The sequence below is a fragment of the Boleophthalmus pectinirostris genome, unplaced genomic scaffold (assembly GCF_026225935.1).
Source record: "Boleophthalmus pectinirostris isolate CB_2022bp ecotype Guang Dong unplaced genomic scaffold, ASM2622593v1 HiC_scaffold_2, whole genome shotgun sequence".
Classification (NCBI taxonomy): Eukaryota; Metazoa; Chordata; class Actinopteri; order Gobiiformes; family Gobiidae; genus Boleophthalmus; species Boleophthalmus pectinirostris.
In genome coordinates this window covers 22,743,024-22,766,667 of record NW_026571152.1, presented here as the reverse complement: position 1 = coordinate 22,766,667, position 23,644 = coordinate 22,743,024, and the positions used below count along the sequence as shown (strand labels likewise).

At 38.7% G+C, this 23,644-nt stretch overlaps 4 protein-coding genes across 11 annotated transcripts; 3 read left to right on the top strand and 1 right to left on the bottom strand.

Annotated features, from left to right (window-relative positions):
* Positions 1 to 334: 334 nt before the first annotated feature.
* On the bottom strand, positions 335 to 2,309 carry LOC110169284 (troponin I, cardiac muscle-like; the record flags this gene model as incomplete). Its single annotated transcript, XM_020934803.2, has 5 exons — positions 335 to 910; positions 1,003 to 1,173; positions 1,888 to 1,977; positions 2,045 to 2,176; positions 2,268 to 2,309. Coding segments are annotated over 5 exons (513 nt in total), but the record flags the coding sequence as incomplete, so codon positions are not given.
* Positions 2,310 to 5,192: 2,883 nt separating this feature from the next.
* LOC110169449 (interleukin-17 receptor A) lies at positions 5,193 to 8,694 on the top strand. 5 transcript variants are annotated; one of them, XM_055155560.1, is made up of 12 exons: positions 5,239 to 5,355; positions 5,418 to 5,439; positions 5,927 to 6,041; positions 6,107 to 6,233; positions 6,314 to 6,432; positions 6,516 to 6,636; positions 6,716 to 6,763; positions 6,834 to 7,000; positions 7,071 to 7,136; positions 7,212 to 7,278; positions 7,348 to 7,464; positions 7,534 to 8,383. In XM_055155560.1, the coding sequence occupies exons 4-12, from the start codon at positions 6,164 to 6,166 to the stop codon at positions 8,367 to 8,369; spliced, it is 1,611 nt and encodes a 536-aa protein (XP_055011535.1). In that variant the 5' UTR covers positions 5,239 to 5,355; positions 5,418 to 5,439; positions 5,927 to 6,041; positions 6,107 to 6,163; the 3' UTR covers positions 8,370 to 8,383. The 5 variants fall into 5 exon arrangements, with proteins under 5 accessions (XP_055011533.1, XP_055011536.1, XP_055011534.1 ...); XM_055155558.1 differs by lacking the exon at positions 5,927 to 6,041 and having other exon boundaries at positions 5,193 to 5,355; positions 6,093 to 6,233; XM_055155561.1 differs by lacking the exons at positions 5,927 to 6,041; positions 7,348 to 7,464; positions 7,534 to 8,383 and adding an exon at positions 8,562 to 8,694 and having other exon boundaries at positions 5,193 to 5,355; positions 6,093 to 6,233.
* On the top strand, positions 8,562 to 13,106 carry zgc:136858 (uncharacterized protein LOC678543 homolog). 4 transcript variants are annotated; one of them, XM_055155555.1, is made up of 18 exons: positions 8,562 to 8,693; positions 9,267 to 9,359; positions 9,435 to 9,549; positions 9,875 to 10,049; positions 10,119 to 10,230; positions 10,328 to 10,434; positions 10,521 to 10,647; positions 10,712 to 10,832; positions 10,920 to 11,005; positions 11,099 to 11,355; positions 11,426 to 11,489; positions 11,556 to 11,650; positions 11,721 to 11,849; positions 11,925 to 12,039; positions 12,113 to 12,250; positions 12,375 to 12,541; positions 12,612 to 12,694; positions 12,798 to 13,106. In XM_055155555.1, the coding sequence occupies exons 2-18, from the start codon at positions 9,287 to 9,289 to the stop codon at positions 12,985 to 12,987; spliced, it is 2,154 nt and encodes a 717-aa protein (XP_055011530.1). In that variant the 5' UTR covers positions 8,562 to 8,693; positions 9,267 to 9,286; the 3' UTR covers positions 12,988 to 13,106. The 4 variants fall into 4 exon arrangements, with proteins under 4 accessions (XP_055011530.1, XP_055011531.1, XP_055011532.1 ...); XM_055155556.1 differs by having other exon boundaries at positions 8,566 to 8,693; positions 9,286 to 9,359; XM_055155557.1 differs by lacking the exon at positions 8,562 to 8,693 and having other exon boundaries at positions 9,221 to 9,359; positions 11,099 to 11,226; positions 11,296 to 11,355.
* Positions 13,107 to 13,370: 264 nt separating this feature from the next.
* On the top strand, positions 13,371 to 20,138 carry cnot4a (CCR4-NOT transcription complex, subunit 4a). Its single transcript, XM_055155666.1, has 13 exons — positions 13,371 to 13,608; positions 14,745 to 14,965; positions 15,147 to 15,344; positions 15,478 to 15,564; positions 15,655 to 15,756; positions 15,886 to 16,011; positions 16,115 to 16,236; positions 16,315 to 16,524; positions 16,649 to 16,706; positions 16,786 to 17,041; positions 17,266 to 17,760; positions 17,890 to 18,123; positions 18,306 to 20,138. The coding sequence occupies exons 2-13, from the start codon at positions 14,792 to 14,794 to the stop codon at positions 18,626 to 18,628; spliced, it is 2,385 nt and encodes a 794-aa protein (XP_055011641.1). The 5' UTR covers positions 13,371 to 13,608; positions 14,745 to 14,791; the 3' UTR covers positions 18,629 to 20,138.
* Positions 20,139 to 23,644: the final 3,506 nt, after the last annotated feature.

The following is a 23,644-nucleotide window of genomic DNA, read 5'->3' as shown; positions in this document are numbered from 1 at the left end:
TAGTCTCCAGTCTGTCATCACAATTCCTGTGCCGTGTGTCTCACATCACACAAGTCCAAGGTGTGAATGTTTCTGTGGGATTCTCCATCGTGACAAGTCCCCTTCATCTCTGTAGACACAAAAGGACTGAACTTTTGTCTGGATCAGTGATATAAATAAAACACTGGAAAATGTGTGGTCAGTTCACAAGTTTCACAGTTTTTCTATTATTATATTTTTACTCAGTATTAATACCAAACAAAATTATACTTGTGCAGTCATAAAAGTTTGGAAAATAATATTTTTGCCAAAAATATAGTTTCTGCACAAATAGATACGAATAAGCAAAAACAAATGGGTTTCATTGTTTTATTGTTTTCAGGTTAGCATGGACTCTGATAGAGCCCAATGAAACTTCAAGAATGAAACATCATCATCATCCACGCATTGAGTGAGCACAAATATCTAGTTAAGTACAATGATTTGGTTCCGCTGCATTTTATGTGCTGTACAGTAGTGGAGTACTGGTTATTTCTATGAGAGCCACTAGGTGTCAGTGTTCGTCTACATCACATTGCGCTCTCAGTGAATTCGTGACTGGTACAAAGTGCAAAGTGAGGAAGTAATGGTTCCTTTAATTTATGCATATGAAGCTAGTTTCCTCAGTTGTATCCAAAAAATGTACAAAGGTACAAGTAAAACATTTTTAGAATGGTGATAAATTGATAAATTCGTCTCCAACAGATATGAAGACACGTATATGTGTAGACAGCTAACAAATGTCCAGTTCTGTAGATGAAGAGCGCCTCCTGCTGTACAATGCAATTACTACGGTTTAATGGGCTTCCATAGGTTATTCAAACAGCTTCTTCCTGCCTTCCATACCAGACATGGCCTCCACGTTCTTACGCCAGTCAGTCACCTCTTCTCTCTGAAGGCGCACATCCAAGACATGTTTAATTATGATTGACAATAGCATGCTAATAATGGCTAAAAAAATGTGAGTGTTTTGTAGCTTCCCACCTCGTCCTCTTTCTTTCTTTCCACAGTTTTGAGGTTGACCTTGAAATCAGCCTTCATCTTAGACGGGTCATTGTAGGCCCCCAGCATGTCATCTGCAGTTTTCTTCACCCTCTTTAGATTGGGTCTTTTTATACCCTTTAGCTCAGTCACCCTCTGTGTCAAGGACTGGATCTGATAAGAAAAAAATGTAATTCAATTAAAATCAATCTCTATTTGTTTAGCTGTGACTAATACTTAAGGCTTCTATAGTGTTTGATTTCATAAACATATGCAGTCACCTCACGTGACTCTTCTAAAAATGACAACAGGAAGCAAGCAGACAAAACATGTCACGATGACTACAAACAAACTCTGGTCTGATAGAATAAAATCTAAGTATTTAAAGCATAAAAATTAATTAAAACTAATGTTTTTAATCAAAGGGGCTCAGAGATTGTCCTTAAATGTACATTGTGTTAAGTTTTCTGGAAGGGCTGTCAAAGTCTTTTCTCCATGGAAATGTTAATGGTTTGTTTAGCGTGAATGTTTGTCTGGGTGGGAGACCAAACCAGATCAATTTACATGTCTGATCTGTGTAGAAGAAACCCCGCTCACAGTCAGAATGCCTGTTTTTCTAGATATTTTTGAGCTATAAAAACACCTATAATTTAATAAATGTAAGGTAGAGCTGTTTAATGTCAAACTGTGGCACATACCAGGCAGAGCAAGGACATATCCATATAAACAAGCAGGCCACAGACCCTTCACCAGAAAAGTTACACGGTGCACCTTTAAACTAATTTTCCAATCAGGACTTTCCATAGAAATTACTATTTTAAATAATAGACCGTCTGGAGCTCTAAATGTACAAGAATGTTGTTATTTTTATTTGTGCTTTGACATTACCTCCTTTTCAGCCTTGGACACTTTGACCTCCATGTCATACCGCGCTTCATCTACAACATCAATTTTATGGTGTAGATCTCTACACAGGTCCTGTCACCAGAGCAGTGATAAATATACTGTAGACTTTCTGTGGTCCCAGGTGGATCAGGGCTCCTACCTGCAGTTCTTGGACAGACAGACCTGAAAGCTGCAGTGGAGCCACACTTTCATTCACTGCCTCCTCTATGGCTCTTTTCTGCTCCTCTTTCTCAGCCACCAGCAGTGCCGCAGCCTTCTTCAGCAATCTGGACTGCAAGATACATGAAATTATTTTATAAATATTGGTAGCTGAGATTCTTACTATTAATTAGCATCGCATTCATCCCTCTCTAAATACTTACCTTCAAAAGCAGTCTGCGAGTAGCTGAATACTTCGGCTTTTTCTAAACAAAAAGTATATTTTTTTACTATACAAGCCAATGTACACACTTTTTTCCAAAAATATCAAATTCTTTTTGACATACCGATCTTGAAGAGGTAATCCAAAGAAAATGACAAAAATATTAAAAAGTAATCAGAATTCATTTATTATATGTGATTTTATTTAATCTTTATTATACTCACCTGTCAGCCATGGTAGTTCTTTGGACCTGTGTATAATAGTTAACAGAATGATAAATTAATGAAAAGTGTATTTTGTCTTTTGAAAGCGTTAATACATTTATCCATTAATAGGCCTCTGGAGCACTCGGATGGATTTCAGATTTCAATAGCCCTGCTGATCTGAAGTAATGTTGGCTATTGTTTGTAAAGCCTGACTGGAGCTATATTTGGCTGTGTCCCGACCACTGGTGCCGACTTGTTGATGTCAAGCCAGGTGTACCAACGTTTGTCAGTGACACTATATTCAGACAATACTGTCTGAAAAGTTTTCCAAATGTACAATAGATTAGGTATTTATTTGTTTTATATCTAATTATTAAGTTAAAATTGAGTAGTATCTAGTCTACAGTCTACAGTCACTGACACTTATTTTTAAGCTGCTGTGCAGGTCAAATTATCACAATTGTTTAGATAGCTTTGATAGCTTAGATTTAGGTTACACCACCTTGCTCAGAGATTTAACTTATCATCACAAACCTTGAAATATTATAGCTGTCAATTGGAGAATCTCATTTGAAAATATCCTGACAAATTATTTGAACTCACTGCGCACAGCAACAACATCTGTGAACAATAACTCTTCACTATAACCTTGGGAAGCTTACCTTTTAGAAGAACCAAACCAGCAGTGTCACTAAAAAGTCTTTTCAGTCAAACGTATTTTACTCAAATGTATCTTATGCCTTGTCCAAACTACTCCCTTAAAACACTCAAATCCACCTGTCTGTGGCTACCTCACATTCAATACAACCTTTGCTCAAAGAGACTCACTACGTCAGTCTCCTGTCTGTCAGCTGTCTCTGTGTGTGCTGCTTTTAAAATGGTTAGGGCCAGCCTCATCACCTGTTATCAAAGTTTGTGATTCAGTTATATTTATAGGCCTACTCTGATTCCATTTATTTACATTTACTATAGCGATTAAAATATCCATATACATGTATTGTCACCTGTTCTGCTCATATGTCAACCACATATATACTAGTTCACCACAAATAATTAGAATATCATGAAAAAGTTCAATATTTTTTGTCACTCATTTCAGAAAGTCAGAACTATATATTACTATGTTGTTTATTACTTATGTTGTTTATTTCTTGAATGTTTATGGTTATGGGTTACAGATGACAAGTCTGTGTCTCAGAAAATTAGAATATTGTGAAAAAGAGGAATATTGGGGTGTCACACCTTAATGAACTGAAAACATCTGCAAAGGTTTCCTGAGACTTTAAATGACCGCTCTATCTGGGTCAGAGGGCAATACAATCATGAGGACGGCTGCTGACTTGACAGAAGTCCAGAAGACAGTCACTGACACCGTCCACAAGGAGAAAGCCTCAAAGGTCATTGCTTAAGAAGCTGGTTGTTCACAGAGTGCTGTATCCAAGCATATGGAAGAAAAAAATATGGTAGGAAAAGGTGCACCAGCCAAAGGGGTCACCGTGGTCTTGCTGAACTCAAGAATTTGGGGGAGCTTCATACAGAGTTGACCGAAGCTGGAGTCAGATCATCAAGAGCCACTACGCACAGACAAAGCTTACAGGGGACATGAGACGATGTCAGAATCCTCTTATCTGAGTTGTGGAGGAAAAGAACTGGACTTTGAATCAGTGGTCCAAAGTCCTCTTTTCAGATGAAAGTAAATATCTTTAGGAAATCAAGGTTCCAGAGTCTGGAGGAATAGAATGGAGAGGCACTGAATCCACGTTGCTTGAAGTCCATTGTGAAGTTTCCACAGTCAGTGATGATTTGGGCAGCTATGTCATCTGCTGATGTTGGTTCAATGTGTTTGCTGAACTCCACAGTCAACTGAGACATCTGTTTTAGAGCACTTCATGCTTTCTTTTGCTGACAAGCTTTATGGAGATGCTGATTTCATTTTCCAGCTGCACTTGGCACCTGCCCACACAGTCAAAGGTACCAAAAGATGATTCACTGACCATGGTGTTACTGTGCGTGATTAGCCTGCAAACTCACATGACCTGAACCCCATAGAGAATCTCTGGGAAATTGTCAAGAGGAAGATGAGAGACACCAGAGCCAACAATGCAGATGATCTGAAGGCCTCTATCAAAACAACCTGAGCAATGCCACAGGAGATCGCCTCCATGCCACACTACATTGATGCAGTAATTTAATCCACAGGAAGTCCAACCAAGTAATGAATGCATATAAGTGAACATACTTTTAAGAAGCCTGACACTCATGCTTAAAATATAATTTTCTTTAATTGATCTTTTTATGTAATATTCAGATTTTCAGAGACACAGAATTTTGTTTTTTATTATCTGTAAACCTCAATCATACAAATTCAAGAAATAAACTCTTGAAATATTTCACTCTGTTTGCCAAGAGTCTATATAATATATGCCTCTGACTTTCTGAAATGAGTGACCAAAAATATTGAACTTTTTCATGATATTCTAATTATTTGTGATGAACTAGTATGTCTGACTAATGCCAGTTTTAATGCCAATTTTTCATCGTGTGGCTAGTTTTTTCCAAAAATTTAAAATAGCCTTATTATAAACATATGACATATATTTTTCATCATATTATTACTTTTGTTTCTGTCTTTGGTCTTTGAAGCTTTTTTTATTTTTTTTTATTTCCTCAAGATAAAACTAAAGTGTGACTTGACAGGAAATGTGTTCAGATGTCAACGTCTGATTAAACAGTCAGTATCAAGTAGAAGACAGTTAAAACTTACACGGTTACTTTAGACCCATAAAGTTTGCCATAATGATTCGGGTTTGTTTCCTCTGGTTTTGTTTTACACTTTCTTCTTCTCTCAGGATTTTCAACCAGCGTACTGACTGCACTCAGCCGGTGAGTTGTGAGGGTTATGGGTGTACAATAAAACCAGTGATATTAATGTTGTTTTGTTCCAGGGTCTTGACAATTGCAGAATAGGTAAGTACAGTACAGTCTTACAGATGTGACTATATTTGTATATTTACTGTTTAGAGATTACTGGAATTAAAAGTTAAAAATAGACAAATGGTAAAATATTGTTCCCTAGATTACAACTGAAGGTCTTATATGTTGTTATCCCAATTACCAGATTATTTTTGTTATTACATGGTATTTTCACCAGCAATGTTCAAAATGAAATTCCATAAATGTTGAACCTTATATTGAACCTTTTGAACTTGCTATATTATTACTTTTATTAGCATACAGCAATTACTATCTTATCTAAAATGAATATTTTCTACTTGTTGTACTGTATCATTTCAATCATATTAAAGATGCATTATGAAATGTTTCCAGCTGAGGGTTACATGCTTTTCTCCACTGAGATGTTATGTTTTGTCAGAAATGTTTTGCAGTGAGGCGTTAAACCTTTCTATCATTATGGCGACCAAACCAGTCCTGGTCAGAATGTCTGTTTTTCTAGGTGTTTTTGAGCAATAAATCCACCTGTAATTGAATAAACATAAGGTGGATTTGTTTAAAGTAATATTGTGGAGCATTTGAAGCAATATCAATAACATATCCATAGAAACAAGAAGGTGAGTAAAATGTTACGTAATGCACCTTTAAAATCAACTTTTTATCTAAAGGAGACTGTTCAAAGCCATTGACAGCAGATAAACAGAATGCACCGACTGGGCCAGAGTGGGATATTAAGTCGATGAATTTCTTCCTGGACAAAGACCAGTTTATACCAATTTTAAATGTGTCATGGAGGATAAAACCGTCTGGTACATGACTCTTCTATACATTTTATTATTTCTAATCATTTTAATATGCACTGTGGTATAATAAGACTTTCTCTCCATAGCTGATATATGGGTTCTTAGTGGATCACGAATACATATCCGTGATGAAAGAAGTAATGAGACCATGTGTTTCGAGTATTTGTACAGTTTACCCAAGGCAGTGAATCCAGACTATAACAGAGTAACAGCATTTTTTAAAGCCATATTCATTTTGTTATTTGTGAATGTTTACGGTTTGTAATTTTTTTTCTTTTTTTTTCTCAGTGGACATTTACGTTTGATACTTTGGTGGTGCAGCCTGAGAATACATATGAGGTGTCAGTTTATAACATACCTGAACCCACTGTTGGAAATTATAGACTTGTGAAGAAAATTACCATTCCAGGTAATTTTATATTATATGCACTAAATGCAAATAAGGAACAATTTTACAATTATGACAGTTAAAATTTGTTTTTATCTAGGATGTAATGACAAGATAATAAAACACTCCCAGAGGTGTCGTGAAAATGGTAAACATTTGCATATTGAATAACAGCTAAAAATACAATACATGCTTGTTACATATTATTCATTTTACAGGAAGTCTATGGGAGCCCCGAGTTATGATGAGTACTGATCCACCTTTGGACAAGATTCAAAAACAAATGTTCATTGTGGTTAGTTTTTATACATCTGAGTACTCGGAGAAGTATGATGTGTCTCTACAAAGCCCTGGTGTTTTCTTTTCCTCAGAGACAGTCTCAAAGGTATTGGTCTACCTACAGTAAAGTAACAATAATTGTTTAAACATTGTAACTAAATGTGTTGCCTTACTAGGAAAACCGAACATTGCTCAATGTGACATTTGCTTTGCGTGCACCACTCTGTAAAATTGTGATTAAGGTATGTATTGTATCGATTGTCTTATATAACATATATGGATGCATATTTAAAATGACAATGTTTTTCAATTAAAAGATTCAACCATTTTTCAAACAATGCAACAATAACTGCTCGTCTGCTGAGAAATCTTTTAATTGCTGCGGTAAGTAATAAAACTTTTGCATCAAAATAGGTCAAATGAAGTGGTTATGCTAACATCACTTTTTCTTAGATTATAAACCACGTACAACGATTGTGAAAATGGTTATTGGATGTGTCATCAGTGCTGCTTGTTTGGCTTATTTTCTGTTGAGAACCTGTGATACATGTTTTCATTCAATCAGACAAGGTTACTTCAAAGTAAAGTCAAAATTTTTATATCACTGAGATTTTATTTTAATTTATAATTATTTTTTAGAACCAGAGTACGTGCCACAGTCTGCTGACAACAACCCATGTACCCAAATGGCAAAGCGAAAAAGATTACTGATCATCTACTCCCTGGACCACCCCTTGTACAAAAACATAGTCCTGAAGCTTTGTAGTTTTCTTATGGCTAAATGTGGCACTGAGGTAGTACTGGACATGTTGGACTCCACTAGACTTGGCATGGTTGGGGGCCTGCAGTGGCTTCAGTGGCATAAACAGCAAATAGAAAAATCCTCAGATAAGATCCTAATTCTTTGCTCAAGAGGTGTACAAGCAAAATGGAGCGCTATGTGCACTGGTAAACAGGTCCATCTAAGAGAGGATGTTCACTCAACTGTTGGAGATATGCTTATCCCTGCTTTTTGCCTTATGGTGCCTGAATTTGTCAAATCTCCATCATTTGAGAAATACATTGTGGCTTACTTTGATAGTGTATCCACAGAAGATGATGTACCATCTCCATTTAACATGACAGTCCGGTACAAACTGATGAAACAGTTTGAAGAGTTGTTTTTTAGGATTCTAGGTAGTGAAAAACACGAGATGGGACGAGTGAATAGGATAGAGGGGCTGTCAGAGGTTGACTATCACCTTTGTCCTACTGGGGGAGCTCTACGAAAAGCCATAGAGGATTTCCAAGCATACCAAATGGAGCATCCACACTGGTTTGAAGAAGAGTTGATTGAAAATGCAGAGATGGACATTGACAGTGATCTTGGCTCTGTATGTCAAAATAAGGCAAGACAAATTGTGAATGATTTAACATCAGAAGCGCCAACAATTCTTATAAGTGAACAGCGAGAGCATCTTAGTTTAAAGATGTGATTTAGACCTGTGAGATTTTTGTTTATATTTTCCTGCTCTTTGGTATAAGCACTATTTTGCTGGTTTTCTTTTGGTGATTCTTGATAATTGTTCAATTTAAATATTAATTAGCTTCTTATTAAATATTAATTTGACTTTTGTAGTATTTTGCCTTCTTTTAGTTTGTCAATGCTGTTTTTGCAATGCTTTTAGTGATGTCTGAAGCTACACATTTTTGAGGCAGCACCACATCTGGGCTTGATGTTTCATGGCTGTGTAAACATTCTGTGGGTCAAAGTTCAACTTTCTGGGCAAAGTTTTAGCATTTCTGTGTTTGTGGGGAAGGTAAGCACATCTACCTTTTTCAGAGTCATTTAGCTTCTGTGTTTTTAGATATGTATGCTTGTATTAGATATATGTTTATGTATATAGATTATGTTTCTGTGCTCTTGAGCAACACTGCAGTTTGAGGATCTGAATAGGCCAATGGGAGGAACATGTACAATCTGGCCCAGAGCTGAGGAATTTCATTGTTAGTTTCAGAGAGTGGCCTCAAGAGAGTGTGGGGGAATGCATCTGTAGGCTTACTGTTTGAATTTAACCAAATAGCATATTGATTTTTATTTCATATTATTATTATCATTATTATTATTATTATTTCACTATACGCAGAATAGGAATTACAGTAACAAATCATGACCTATATTTTTGAGCAGTTGGCTTAATGGCGTAATGTTCCTTTTATAATAGTTATAAAATTGATTTATATTATTTGTTGTTATAAACATGATTTTAATGAATATTGTCTATTATATTTTCTTGGGGGACCTATAGAGCTTTGTGTGTGTAGTTGTTCTCAATTTCAAATAGTCAAAAGATAACTGATTAACAGATAAGGAACAGCTAACATAATTCCAGTCTTGTGCTTATGTGTGAGGATGGTCACGAGAGTCTGCATCCCAATCCTGAGAAGAGGGGTTTCAACTTATCCCAGCAGGCTTTGGAAACATGGTAAAACCTGATCTTGTGATTCATGGTGTGCTGAGATTATTCAGCTATACTATATAAACATTCCTTACTTTTTAGACAGTATCTTCCAAGTTCATCCGTCTGTGTCACAGGCATTAGCAGGAAACAGACCAGTGGTGGCACTGGAGAGCACAATTATAACCCATGGCATGCCCTATCCTCACAACCTGAGGTAAACAAACATATATTTTTTGGAATATGTTTAAAAATACAATGTCTAACTTTCTGGAGGTGGTCTATCACCTGCATGATTCTATGGAAATAGATATAGATGCATACATAGATAAGTTTTAAACCATACTAAGAAAGATTATAGTCAAAGGACCAACATTTCCATGGAAACAACAGGAAGCCCTTCTCCAGGCCAACTATGGGCCAGGTCTGTATAGATGCAAGCCCATTCAGAGTAAGGATTCAGCCAAAATGAAAAAAACAAGCTTTTATTTTATTTTTGTCTTACATACTCTGTCTTTAAATAAACAAAGTGTTTTGTGCAGCACAACCAAAGAAGTTGAGGCCATTATACGAGCTGAAGGAGCGACCCCTGCCACTGTTGGGGTCATAGAGGGTAAAATTCACGTTGGTCTATCTTCAGAGGAGCTAGACTTTCTATCACAGTGCAAGATGTCTCTGAAAGTGTCACGAAGAGATCTGTCTTATGTCATCAGCCAAGTGAGAATCAGTGCACAAGTCACATTCATTTTAACATGGATTAATATTAATGTTTTTCTTGTGTTTTAGGGGTTATCTGGAGGGACAACCGTGTCTGCCACAATGATAGCAGCGCATCGAGCTGGCATCCCAGTCTTTGTGACTGGGGGCATAGGAGGAGTCCACAGAGATGGAGAAAACAGTGAGTCAATTTGTCACTCACAAGAGTGTAGAAGTGCACTGCTGATAGACTGTAAATTGTATTAAGTCTGTTTTTATTAAATATGACTTTCCTTTAGGTCTAGACATTAGTGCAGATTTGACAGAATTGGGCAGGACCCCCATTGCTGTGGTCTCTGCTGGTGTCAAGTCCATCTTGGACATTGGCCGAACCCTTGAATTTCTTGTAAGTAATATGTTTCAAATTCTGAACTCACATGGTTTGTACTTTACTTTATACTGTTTATTTCTCATATTTACTGTATTGAGTAGGAGACTCAAGGAGTCTGTGTTGCCACTTATGGATCATCAAAAGGTTTTCCAGCTTTCTTTTCTCCCCAAAGTGGTTTTGAGTCTCCACACCAAGTCTCAAATCCAGAGGAGGCTGCAGAGCTTATAGGTACACCAAGTTTTTATAGCATCAAGGTGTTGCAGAAATATATGTAACAGGCATGTTGCATTAGCCAGTACCCTGTTTCTGGGTCTTCAAAGTGGGGTCCTATTTGCTGTGCCCATCCCGGCAGAGCAGGCAGCAGCAGGACAAGAGATAGAAGAAGCAATACAAGCAGCTGTGAAGGAGGCAAGGTAGGCAAATGAGTGTAAATTTGCTGATGACTGTTACAAGAGAAACATGGCCAACTCTAGCAAATGTTATCTGTTTGATTTGATCAGTGATAAATGCATCACAGGAAGAGACGTGACGCCATTTATTCTACAGAAAGTCAATGAACTAACAAAAGGAAAGTCCCTTCAGGCCAGTATCCTACACAGTGTTGGTATTTAAAATAATAATAACTTACTGAATAAATGTATAGCTTTATTTCACCATCCTTAACCTGCCATGTTATTAGACATTGCTCTTATTCATAACAATGCTAAAGTTGGCAGTCAGATAGCATGTGCACTGTCAAAAATACAAAATCAAAAGACAAGAAACACAACTAGGCAAGATGGAAGCTTGAACAACAGATCAGATATTGTAAGTAGTTTCTCAATAAATAACTTAAAAATAAATATTTGCAACAAAAAAGTATTTGTCATTTTACAGGTTGTAATCGGGGGAATAAATGTAGATTTTATTGCTAAAGGAAAAACAAACACATTGCTTGTAAGTACACAAGGAAACTACAAAATGGTATATGATGCTTTGACACAACCATAAATTGTGTCTCCCACAGTCTGGACAAACTAACCCAGGAAGTGTCTGCCAGTCATTTGGTGGTGTTGGGCGAAACATTGCTGGTGTGTATCTGTTTTCCTAAACCTATAGTGTACATAACATACTTTTTTTTTTTTTTTTTTTTTAAGATGCATTAAGTCGGTTAGGCCACAATCCCCTCTTCATCTCAGCTACTGGAACTGATTTCCACAGTGAAGCTGTTTTCAATTACTGCAAACATATGGTAAATGGTATTTAATTGATCCTAATATTATTAGAAGTATAAAAATATATATTTGCTGTCTTTTTGCCAGGACACCAGTGGTGTGGCACAGCTAAAGGAGAGGAGCACAGCCACATACTGTGCTGTAATCACAGCAAGTGGTGAGCTGAGTCTTGGACTGGGCGACATGGACATTCACCAACAAATCACTGAACAATATGTATGCACCGTTTCACTTTTACACAAACATTATATTTATGGATTAGCACATTTCATGATATTTTTTATATTTTAGGTATCACGGTTTGAAGATCAGCTCTCTTGTTCCACTCTTGTGTGTCTTGATGGAAACCTGCCAGTCACTACTATAAACTATGTTTGTTCTTTAGCTGAAAAACATAATATTAAGGGTAAGTGCAATGAAAATTATTCTACTTATTCTATTTTTCTATTTAAACTATTTTTACTGTAATTGTGTTTCAGTGTGGTATGAGCCAACAGACTCAGATAAGGCAAACAAACCCTTTCTCTCTGAGGCTTGGAAATCACTGTCCTACACCTCTCCAAATTTGTCAGAGCTGTACACCATGAATAAAACATTGGGCTTCCCAGTACCTCAAGGTAAAAACTTGTTATAGTGTGCCCTGTTTTTATATTTGCATTTCATGCTTCTAAATGTTTTGTCTTACCCTAACTGCACTAAAACTGAGAATGTGTTTTTGTCATGTGTTTTGTGACATAACAGCACTGCCAGACACACTTGATGAAGTGTTGGATGTTGCAATGGCTCTCTCACGCCCCCTTCTGGAGCATCTTTACTGTCTGGTAGTGACCCTGGGAGCTTATGGGGTTATAGTTTGTGGTGAATATGATGCTGGGTCAATTCATCTACAGCCAAGAAAATTGAAAACTGTATGTTTATTTTATATGTGTAAACAACAGTTGTTGTTTTTGCATTGTAAAATTGTCCTTGTCTTCACAGAAAAGACATCTAGGTGCACTGTTCTATCCTGCTCTCAAAGTGACAGCTGAAGAGACTGTGAATGTCTCAGGAGCAGGAGATAGGTATAAATTGATTTTTCTTTTTTTTTTTTTTTTCAACATAATTTAATAAAATCACAATTTGAACATTCACTCTTGTCACTCAAACTCTAAACTTCTTGTACAGCCTTGCAGGAGCACTGATTGCAGGGATGCTTCAAGGCAGAGATACAGACAGTTGTGTCCGAATGGGACTTTTGGCTGCACGACTGTCACTGGTATCAGCACACCCAATTTGCCCTTCGTTGACCATAGATGCTATAGATCCCAATAAACACCTGAACTGGACCAGGCCAACTTTTAAAAAAATGAACTAATATGTTTTTATCGTACAGTCTTTATACTGTATGTTGCTTATTTTATAACAGTAACCAATAACATATTCATGTGCAGTGCAAAACAGTGTTTACTTCTCAATAAAATGTTTGAATTATAATTATTAATTATATTATTACAATGTAGTCTGACAATCAATGGGTGTTATCTAAAATAAAAAGGCTATCCATGGGTTTCAGAATAATGAAAGATTATGACTGTTGTCATAACAATTAACTTTTTTTTTTTTTTTTTTATGTTGAAAAGTCCTAAAAAGGTTCAAAATAACAGGAAGTCTCTGGCTGAAACTCATGGACTTCACTACCCACAATACATCTGCTCGGGCGCGCAGACTCAGTGGAAGTGAATACTTGCCCAACTCCCTCCTCCCTATTTTAATGCTAGCTAAGATGGTGGTTTGAGCGTAAATTGTCTCTACAATACCAAGACAAGAAAGGGGCAAAACACCTTTATAGCCTTTGAACTGAAACAGAACAACACATCTGCGGTTATCTTAAGTGACCGTTTACACAGAATTTCACATTTTAGACACATTGGCTTACAGTCCCCGCCCAATTTGGTGTGACTCCCTTGAAGTGGAATCTAAGCTAAATACGGACAGGGTAAGTAACACTAATGTTAGCCAAGTAGCTAACAGGGCTAGCTCTATTCAAGCCTTACTCAATAAACAAACTGTAGATGTGTCAATTGTGGCTTTATGCCTCACACCTAAAATATTTTATAGATATTTAAATCGGTGCCTGTTGAATTGCCGTGTGGTTAGGACATTGTCGGTAACTTAGTGAAGGTTCGGTGTTAGCCTGTGTAGGCCGCGTCAAAAGCTTGGCTCCAAAAGCCTCGTACGATGTGATGAAAATGTAGCATGTTAGCCTCGACATATGCTAACCTTTAGCACAAAGCAAGCTGTCAGATATTAGACAGACGAAAGTACCATTGTGTGACATCTTGTTAATAATGTCAAATATGGACTAGGAAGTATTGTTGTGTTGGCTTTATTGGGTTTTTATTAGCTGAGTTGCTTCTGCATTTGAATACGCCGCAGACCGGCTTTCTGTCACCAACCCTTTGCTACTGATGGCTAACCCAGCGTTGGTCAAATAACATCTGTCATATTGTACAATCCGATGACGGCGACTGAAGTTACTGGCTAGTGGCTACTAACTAGACATCACGACTTCTAAATCTGCTGACTTGTGTGCCTAAACATTAACACGTTTGTGAACAAATGTGATGCCTTTTACGTCTTACTTGTATCTAGTATTTATACTGTCGGCATTTCCCTTTTAGTGTTTATTGTTGGCTTTCATTATCGGCCTTTATCAATCTGGGCTTGTCTCTGAATTCCCCCTTGTGAAATGGTGTTGTCAACGTTAAACCTCTTTCCTTTATTTTTCAAAATAGCCGCACCAGACAAGAAATGCAAGTGCAGTGTTTTAATAAAGTTTAACTGATTTATTTGACGTAATAAGACAATACGCTATTCATGATTGCTTGTGTTATGACTGGGCTGTTTGCTTTAGAGTCGTCCATTCTTTCTATTTATTTTTTCTAATATGATAAATGTCTTCTTAGCATATGGTTTAATCTCCACTATGATTTTAACTACATCATCATTGTACGGCACTTGCTTAATTCTGTCTATTGTTATGTGCTATGTACAATTTTTTAAATATATATGAATTAGAATGTGTATTTGTTATTTAAAGGATTTAGTAATTAGCAAACCTCCCATTTTTAGCCTCGTGTTCTGTGACCATCTTCACCACTCACCTGCGGCGCCATAGGATGTCCCACAGCCCTGAAATGAAGGACGACCCCATGGAGTGCCCACTGTGCATGGAGCCACTGGAGATAGATGACGTCAACTTCTTCCCCTGCACTTGCGGCTACCAGATCTGCCGCTTTTGTTGGCACCGCATCCGCACAGATGAGAATGGCCTTTGTCCTGCCTGCAGAAAGGTCAGAAACATGTGAAGTTACTCAACTTCAAATCAAGTGATGTCTTATGCTGTTTTGTGCCGATCCTTTTGATAATTCTTTGAGGACTTATATGGTTCTAAGTTTTAAAAAATGTTTTAAAATGCGCTTGTTACGTAAATTATTTATGTAAAATATTTGGCTTTCTTTGCTTGTGCTGCAGCCGTACCCTGAGGACCCCGCTGTCTACAAGCCCCTGTCACAGGAGGAGATTCAGAGGATAAAGAATGAAAAGAAGCAAAAACAGAACGAAAAGAAACAGAAGGTGACAGAGAACCGCAAGCATCTGGCCAGTGTCCGTGTGGTGCAAAGAAACCTGGTGTTTGTGGTTGGTCTTTCACAGCGACTCGCCGACCCAGAGGTGAGTACAGCGTTCGCACTAACAAGCTCACTGGTTTATGCTGTTGCTGACACTGTAGTGTTAAAACTGTTGGTATTTTGTTTTGCCATAAAGTACTTGTAGTTTTAAGAGTGTTATGTGTGTTTCTCCACAGGTTCTAAAAAGACCTGAATATTTTGGCAAATTTGGCAAAATTCACAAAGTGGTCATCAACAACAGCACATCGTATGCAGGTTCACAGGTGAGGCACAATAGTTTATATACGTACATATATGCTTTTACAATACCAACAAAGCACTGTCAATGTTTATCCATGTTTCTTATTAAATAGGGGCCCAGTGCAAGCGCTTATGTCACCTACATCCGCCCGGAGGATGCTCTGAGAGCAATACAGTGTGTAAACAATGTAGTGGTTGATGGCAGAACACTCAAGGTGAGACAATAAAATGTGTATGTTTTAAGAACACAGAAAAACTATTATATTTGTACTTCATTATTATCTTTTTAAGCATTTTTACTATTTTGTTGTAGTAACTTTATTATTTCTCTGCTTTTTAACCAGGCTTCCTTGGGGACAACAAAATACTGCAGTTACTTTCTCAAAAGTATGCAGTGTCCCAAACCTGATTGTATGTATCTACATGAGCTGGGGGATGAAGCAGCTAGTTTTACAAAAGAAGAAATGCAGGTACAAATCTAAAAAAAGGAAATGACCAAAAAATAAATTAATAAAACAAACACACCTTTTTAATAGTTTAGTCAATTAATAACTTACAACATGCTTTTCTTAGGCTGGAAAACATCAAGAATATGAGCAGAAACTTCTAGACCTTTGTAAAATTAATCCTAGTTTTCAACAACCCCCAACATGTGCAACAGAGAAGTCAAAGAGTAAAACCAACTCCACACAAAGGTTTGTTTTCATATTCTTTTCAGTTATTCTTATCCATGTGACCCCAAGAAACTCAATTGAACCTTCTATACTCACCAGAACCAATAATAGCAATGGGAAAGATGGGTGGCCAACACTGTCGTCGGGGCATAATAAACTGGTTAATGGACTTTCAGAAGATCGCAAGTCCCCTCCACTTCTAGACTATCTAGACCAAGAAGGTCTCACTTCAGATGGGTTAGACTCAGAACTCGCTTCAGTCCAACGAACCGCTTTGTCCCCCTTTTCTTCAAACTGTGACAGTAACAGGTAATTGTTGTTATGAACAGTTTGTACATAAAACATAATATAAATAAAACTGATGTTTGAGCAAGAGACAGTGGCATGAAAAGTTAGTTTAACTTCTGCTTCTAATTATATTTTTATTGCTTAGCCCCAGTGACAAACCTCCGGAGTCCATCAGTTTGGTTAATGGAGAGACTTTACCACAGGTAATATAATATTATAATAGTTTTCTTTTAAAAAAAAAAAAAAAAAGAACCAGGAATAACAATATTCTTGTCTTTCTAGATGCCCACCAGTGACTCCCCCTCCCCTCCTCCTGGTTTAACAAAGCCCAGTTTGGTGGTGCCCATCAGTGTCTCAGACCTCACAGCCCGCTCTCCCTTTGAGGGGGCAGCTGCTGAGTCCCAATCCCTGTTTTCAGACAACAGCAACTTCAGACATCCAAACCCTCTCCCTGCTGGCCTTGCTCCATTCCCCAGCTCCCCCCGTGGCAACTCAGACTGGCCCATGACCCCTGAACCACAAAGCCTCTTCACCTCAGGTACCTGCCACTGAAAAGTGTCTCTTACTGCTTTAATTCCTTCTGAAAGAACGTCTTAACTGCAGAAATTAAACTAAACCAACACTTGCATTCTTTATTAATTTCTGTAGAGTATGCTGAGAAAAAGAATCAATAAAATCAAAATTGGGGAGATCAGTTTGTGAAGTTTGTATGATAATGATAAAAAAACATTTTTAATTGTTTTGTTTGTTTGTTTGTTTTAGACACAATACCAGTGTCTTCCTCCACAGACTGGCAGGCAGCCTTCGGCTTTGGCTCGTCCAGTAAACAACAGGACGATGACCTAGGCTTCGATCCTTTTGACGTCACCCGTAAGGCCTTGGCAGATCTGATTGAGAAGGAGCTGTCTGTTCAGGATCAGAGCCCTTCGTCCCCAGGACCCCTTTCTCAGGGGACTAACCACAGCCCAGGTCTGCTCCCTCTAAACCCTAACAGCTCCCACCATTTCCCCAGCGGCCTTCCACGCCACCCCCAACTCCACCACAGAGCCATATACAACTCTTTCAGTTTTCCCGGAAGTCAGCCAAACCAAGCCAGTCAACAGCAGCCCTCCCCCAGACACCCGTGGATGAGCGTCCCCACACGGAATAACCTCACACACTTGAACCACTCAGCCAGCGCTGCCTCACACAGTCATTTCCTGGACCTGAATCTGCCCCCTCAGCACAACACAGGCCTGGGAGGGATCCCCATTTCAGGTACAAACACCTGGGTCACTGAGGCCCTTTAGGCCCTGTGTAAACTGTACACTCTTTGTATGCTCTGTGTATTAATAGTTTTATGTCATGTAACAGATTGCTGACTGAACAGTGTTTTGCCTCCCACAGAAAACAGTGGCTCTATAGACGGCTTAAATGTGAAAGAATGGCAGGATGGTCTGAGAGCGCTTTTACCAAACATCAATATCAACTTCGGTGGTCTCCCAAACTCATCGTCCTCTTCATCGTCCTCCTCCTCCAATAGTGTTAATCACGTTGGCGGGCCGACAGGGCCGGCAGGTATCTCCCACAGCCTCAGCTGGGACGGTACAGCCAGCTGGATGGATCCTGCAATCATCACAGGTAGAATCCCACTTCACACCTCTTGCATTACTCTTTAGTTTTTACATGATTTGGTTAAAATGGTTGTGGTTGCATCACTTTGTATTGATTTATTTCTTGTTGTCCTTTTAAGAATAATTTTAGTTGCCTCTATTAAGCTGTAGCTAGTGTCGTTCTCATTGTATCTCCCCTTCTCTTCAAAGGTATCCCGGCCTCAGGCAGCAGTTTAGACTGTCTTCAGGACGATAACCCTCCTCACTGGCTCAAGTCACTGCAGGCTCTCACAGAAATGGACGGCCCAGCCAGCTCAGCAGTGCCCACTCCCGCGCCCCTTCACAGTGGCCTCCTTGACGCTCATCTTCCCATCCCGCACAGAGCCGCCGGCGGCTGGGCTCCCTACCTGCCCCCTCCCACAGCCAACCCCAGCCAATTCCACTCCCCACCCCCAGGCTTCCAGACGGCTTTCAGACCCCCGGGACAGCCTGCCACAGAGCTGCTACAGAGTGCCGCTGTGGACCGCCACTGAACAGACTTCAGCAGACACCCATTTGTTCCCCACTACCACTTTATACCCACTCATCCTGTACCTCTTCCCTGTCCCAACGCAATACACACCAATCTGCAGAGTATAAAATTATTAACAAAGTAACAGACATGCTTTCTTCTTTTTCTCCTTCCTTTTTGTCAACTCCAAAGGCCTGTATGTTTTTGTTTGTGGCACAAAGTTCCCTTTGTCTTCTACCATCACCACTCCTTAGACCTAGTTCTGGGCAATATGTTTGGGATCCATTGTGTAGCTTACAGTTAATGGAGAGCACAAGAGTACGTCCAGAATGTGCAGGTAACACAAGTCTAACTCCACAAATAGCAGTGAAACAAATTAGCTTAAGAGAGGTCTGTTTTAAAAGTTACTAATGCTAAAGCATGAGCAACATTTGTGTTTGAAAGTTGAAATTGTCATGATTAGTTTGTAAGGAATGATGCAAGCTGTGAATCTGCTCTAGAAGCTTTGCCCCAAAGTCCCTCACCCTCCCTGGTCTCACGGGGGACTGTGAAACGGTTAGCCCTTATAGCAAATCCATTCAAACAGACAATAGGGGAGGTCAGCATTGGCTTTTTAAGAATAGTTTTCAAAGAAGTGTAAAAAGAACAGAGTTGGTTAGTGAATGCATATGTCACAGGGTAGTGGTGGGTGCAGGCTGTGCATGGGCTCCCTGTAGGGTAGGGCCGACACTTGGCCCATATTCCCTTCTGTAGAAGGCCCCGTGGCCCCTTCTCGCTGAAAGGGAGAATTTGCTGAACCTCTGTATCAGAGGATAGAGCACTGCCTACAGCAGGGAGCCAGGGCTTTGGGAGATGGTGGCGCAACCTGAGCACTAGGGTTAGACTCGTACTCACAGTGCCACTGTGTGGTAGCTGCAGTAGTTAGCCCTGTCACAGACAGCCACCCAACAAACAGAACCATGATGAGAGCTTATTGCATGTCTAATACTGAGGGTAGCGCAGGCTTAACGGGTCCCTGTGTTCCACCAGGAGGGTCAAATGAGGCCTTAACTTGGACAGATGAGAGAGGAGCTTGAGTGATTGGAGGTGGGAGTCTAGTGTCAGTGACTGCTGAAAAATATGCAAACCTGTATGTGACTTCAGCAGCTGTATGTGAGTGTCTACACAGGATGGTGCTAAACAAGATATCAAGCACCGCAGCAGTGATCCATGGACCTCTCAGCCTTTAGAATTTAAGATTGAACTTCACAACCACCGCCTTTTTTTTTTTTTTTTTTTTTTGAAGTCTTAAATTCAAATCTGTGTTTGCTCTGTCCCTCTCGCTCTCCCCTGCCCCCCCTTTGCTGTTCCCTGTTTAACAGTATTCACATAAATGAACAAATTCATCCAGGAGAAATCAACACAGAGTCATACTGTGGGTTTTAACAATGATGTGACGAGAAAAAAATACATTGAGGCGCTTAAAGGAAGTGAACTGTCCTCTGCAGGTCTGGAAAAATGAACCTTAAATAAAACTGAAAACTCTGACGTAATATTTAGTCTATTGTGTTTTTTCTACACATGACAGTTGAACCATTTTCACCATACTCTATTTTTTTTTTTTATCTTTTTGATCACATAATTTACTAATTTAGTACTAATCATGCACTTAAGATATTTCTCCCCGAAAGCACTGTTGTAGTTCTTGTGGACTTCACTAGGGGGCAGATAACTTTACAGTCACTGACAAAGCTCTGCAGTCAAACTTCACTTAAACACAAGGTTATTTATAAATCTACCATACTGCACTATATATATATATTCAACTGACTCATGTTCCCGTTTTTTACCATATTGACAGGACCTGTGTTCATGATGTACAGTAATTGCTTTATCATTTTTCTTGAGCTTGCAGTTGTGCAGCTGGGACATAGTGTTCAGCTCTGCATTCCCCACTCATTGCAGCAGCAGCAGACGCTTGCACCAAGTTTTTTTCTGTCCTGATGAAGACTTGTTTGGACAGCAGCGACAAATCAATGTTCTTCACTTGTGCACATCTCTTCAGAGGGATACTAACCAAATGAAGAGATGGTGTAGAGATAGTTTAGTTCAGTAAATGAAAGGCTTTGAGGGTGCATAAGCAGCAGGTGAGTGTACAGATGATGCAGAAATCACCAGAATGTGGGACTCTGGCAATGAGTCAGCAACAGCTAATACAGGAGAAATCTGATCAAGGTTCATCAGTCAACTCAGACAATATATATGACACTAGTATATGTCATACATCAGTACTATATTTCTATGTACTGTACAGTATTGTAAAGGTCATTTGAAATGTGCTTACGCTGTGAGAGTGTTGTGTTATTGTCTACCATAGATTCAACTTTTGTTTCAAAGTTAAGTTCAATGTGAATCATGACCAAAGAAATGCAAATGTTTGTGATTCCGGCTGTTAATATGTCGAGCACCCTTTGACACAGCGGAAGAGTAAAGACAATTTGTCTCCATTGCTGAACCTGCATGCTGGCTTAAAGTACACTCCAAATCATTATTGTATGCTGTGTCACAATGTTCCCATAAGTAAATGACAGTGTATTGATTTGTTGAAACTGTATAGGCTAATTTTAATCAGACAACCAACTGAGCAGACACTCTACTGATGAAGCAAATTGAGTTTTTTTCTGCTTTCCTGTGCATATACTGTGGATGAAAATTGCTAACACAACAGAAAGCTCCTATGAGTGGCCAGCTACAATATTTACAGATATCTGTTTCAGACTCCAGATAGAAAAACTAAAGAGTTGACATGACTCAGGTTTATTTTTTAAGAAGCTGGTGAGCCTTACCCATATGCAAACCAGTGACTTGATCACCATGCAAACGAGCATTTATGCATTGTAGTTGTGTCATAATGTGAACAGAGCTGTCCACTGCAGGGGTTCATTGTTGTAAACTGCTGAAATGTTGCTTTCCTTCACAGACTGCAGCTCTGAGGGCTTCTGGAGAGGGCACAGCCGCTGCAGTGCTGCTGTTGCTGCTGAGAGCTGCACACTGCACAAAGAGGTGCTTCATCAAATATGACAATATTTATCTATTAAGTCAATGTGAATTACTCTTTCTGGGACTGTGATCCAGATGTATGCCAGTTAAACGTCCCATTATACATAATGTGTTATAGATCCTTGTGTGTCTTATTATGATAATATGATAATATGTCATTATTTCAGAAGCTTTTTGATGCCTGCTGCTTGCATACATGGGAAACCTGTGGGGACTGCTCTCAGCAGAAAGCACTATCTCCATTTGTCAGCCTCTGACACTCTTACACCAGTGGAGACTCCAGTCCTCCTTATAACACTGCAGCACTGTAAAAACAAAAACAACAACAACAACAAAAAAACATTCACTTGACTTATAGTACTTAACTTTAAAGTCTAGATCAGACATTTGGTAAATCAGATATAATTCAGGTTGTCTGATCACTGGTATAGGACACACTGTTCTCATTTGGAAAAAACAATGGATGGATTTACAGTACAACTGGTATTTTTGCAGTGTATACAATTCTATCTACAGAAGCTTTTACAGTACATTTCACCAAGAAGCAGTCAATGTGTCCTATAGACAGGCCCAGAAAAATGACATGAATTAACATAATTCAGAATATGATATATGGATAACATAACACTGAATGTTTGCTATTTACAGCAACTCTTTGATGCCAATATAGTGCATTATTTTCTCATTATCTTTCAGTATTTCTCTTTATGGATTACCAAAGCAAATTTCCATCTCCATAAGATAACGCTAAATTTGAATAGGCTGAGGTTTTTCTTCAGATGATCTTTATGCTATCCAGGCTGGTAATAGACCCAAATTCCTGACTCAGATGTATTTTTTTTATGTTTTCTCATGAACCCTGGCTCACCCTGAAGCTACCAGCTGTAATGACCTTGGTGGAAACATGCAGTCTGGACAATGTTGCTGAGTTGGTGAGTACCTCTGCGCATGACGTGAAGATTATATCCGTTTTGTGGTTTTGTATTTGCCAGGCCCCTTCAGTCATGATGTAACTGAAGCGGGAAGGTCACCGCGATGCTTTTGTTGATGTTAAGTTTGGACCTTCTCCTCGGACAAGGCCGCTGACGCTGCACACTGCACTGAAGCATGTAAAATGAGACCAATTCACAAGGGCAGACACACCAGAAAGACTGAAATAATATGTTTATTGAATCACAAATGAACTATAGCATTATTTGAATAGTAAATACTATTTGAGCCAACTACAATAATCTCAGTGGTTAAATTAATTGCATAAGATTACTTGCTCAGTTTTATTTAAAGTACAAGACCAGAAACCAGCTTCTCCAAAAAACAAAAACAAAACAAAAAAAAATAATTCACCTATATATATATTTATAATTATAATAATTTATAGTTTTTACAATGCGTTTATATCACACCTTCCCAAAGCACACACAGAAAAGCTGAGAGATAACATGATTTGTTCACTATTCACTCTTATACGTTAACTATAAACCTCAAGAACTGACCTTTTAAACATGGCGTTTTTGATACATTTATTCCACTGAAAACATAGTAATATATACAATACAATATGTTACTTTATTTATTAATGATAACGACCCATAGTAATATACAAACATATTGTGTATCTTGTCAGCATAACCAAAAACATTAGAAAAATATTTATTTTAAAAAAATTTAATGTTATCATGTTAATGTAAGTAATAAGTAATAAAGTAATCTTCTGTTGTTAGATCATTATTCCTGGTGTTGGACTGTTTCGAGGACAGCCTCTATTGTACTGTATTTTCTTGGCTTTGAAGAGAGCTGTCAGCAGCTAAAGCAGAAGTACATTTATTTGGCCTGAGTTTCACAGAGACCATTTGTGGACTTCCACAAGGACGAGGAAATTATGGACATGTCCTTAATTATTAAACAAGTGTGTCAGCAGCTGGCCTGATGGAGGTAATGCAGAGGAAGTGGGCCAGAGAAGGCCGTGGGGGTGGGTTTGGACCTGGGGGTGGGGTGTTGT

What these genes read in the sequence shown, in the direction of transcription:
- LOC110169449 (XM_055155558.1), top strand. Translation starts at nt 5,269, where the DNA reads ATGATTCGGGTTTGTTTCCTCTGGTTTTGTTTTACACTTTCTTCTTCT. An exon ending in GAAGAAAATTACCATTCCAG is followed by an intron (nt 6,637 to 6,715) that starts GTAATTTTATAT and finishes GTTTTTATCTAG; the next exon opens with GATGTAATGACAAGATAATA. An exon ending in CCAGAGGTGTCGTGAAAATG is followed by an intron (nt 6,764 to 6,833) that starts GTAAACATTTGC and finishes TTCATTTTACAG; the next exon opens with GAAGTCTATGGGAGCCCCGA.
- zgc:136858 (XM_055155555.1), top strand. Translation starts at nt 9,287, where the DNA reads ATGGTCACGAGAGTCTGCATCCCAATCCTGAGAAGAGGGGTTTCAACT. An exon ending in GCCGAACCCTTGAATTTCTT is followed by an intron (nt 10,435 to 10,520) that starts GTAAGTAATATG and finishes TGTATTGAGTAG; the next exon opens with GAGACTCAAGGAGTCTGTGT. An exon ending in GGAGGCTGCAGAGCTTATAG is followed by an intron (nt 10,648 to 10,711) that starts GTACACCAAGTT and finishes ATGTTGCATTAG; the next exon opens with CCAGTACCCTGTTTCTGGGT.
- cnot4a (XM_055155666.1), top strand. Translation starts at nt 14,792, where the DNA reads ATGTCCCACAGCCCTGAAATGAAGGACGACCCCATGGAGTGCCCACTG. An exon ending in ATGGAGAGACTTTACCACAG is followed by an intron (nt 16,707 to 16,785) that starts GTAATATAATAT and finishes TTGTCTTTCTAG; the next exon opens with ATGCCCACCAGTGACTCCCC. An exon ending in GGGAGGGATCCCCATTTCAG is followed by an intron (nt 17,761 to 17,889) that starts GTACAAACACCT and finishes TGCCTCCCACAG; the next exon opens with AAAACAGTGGCTCTATAGAC.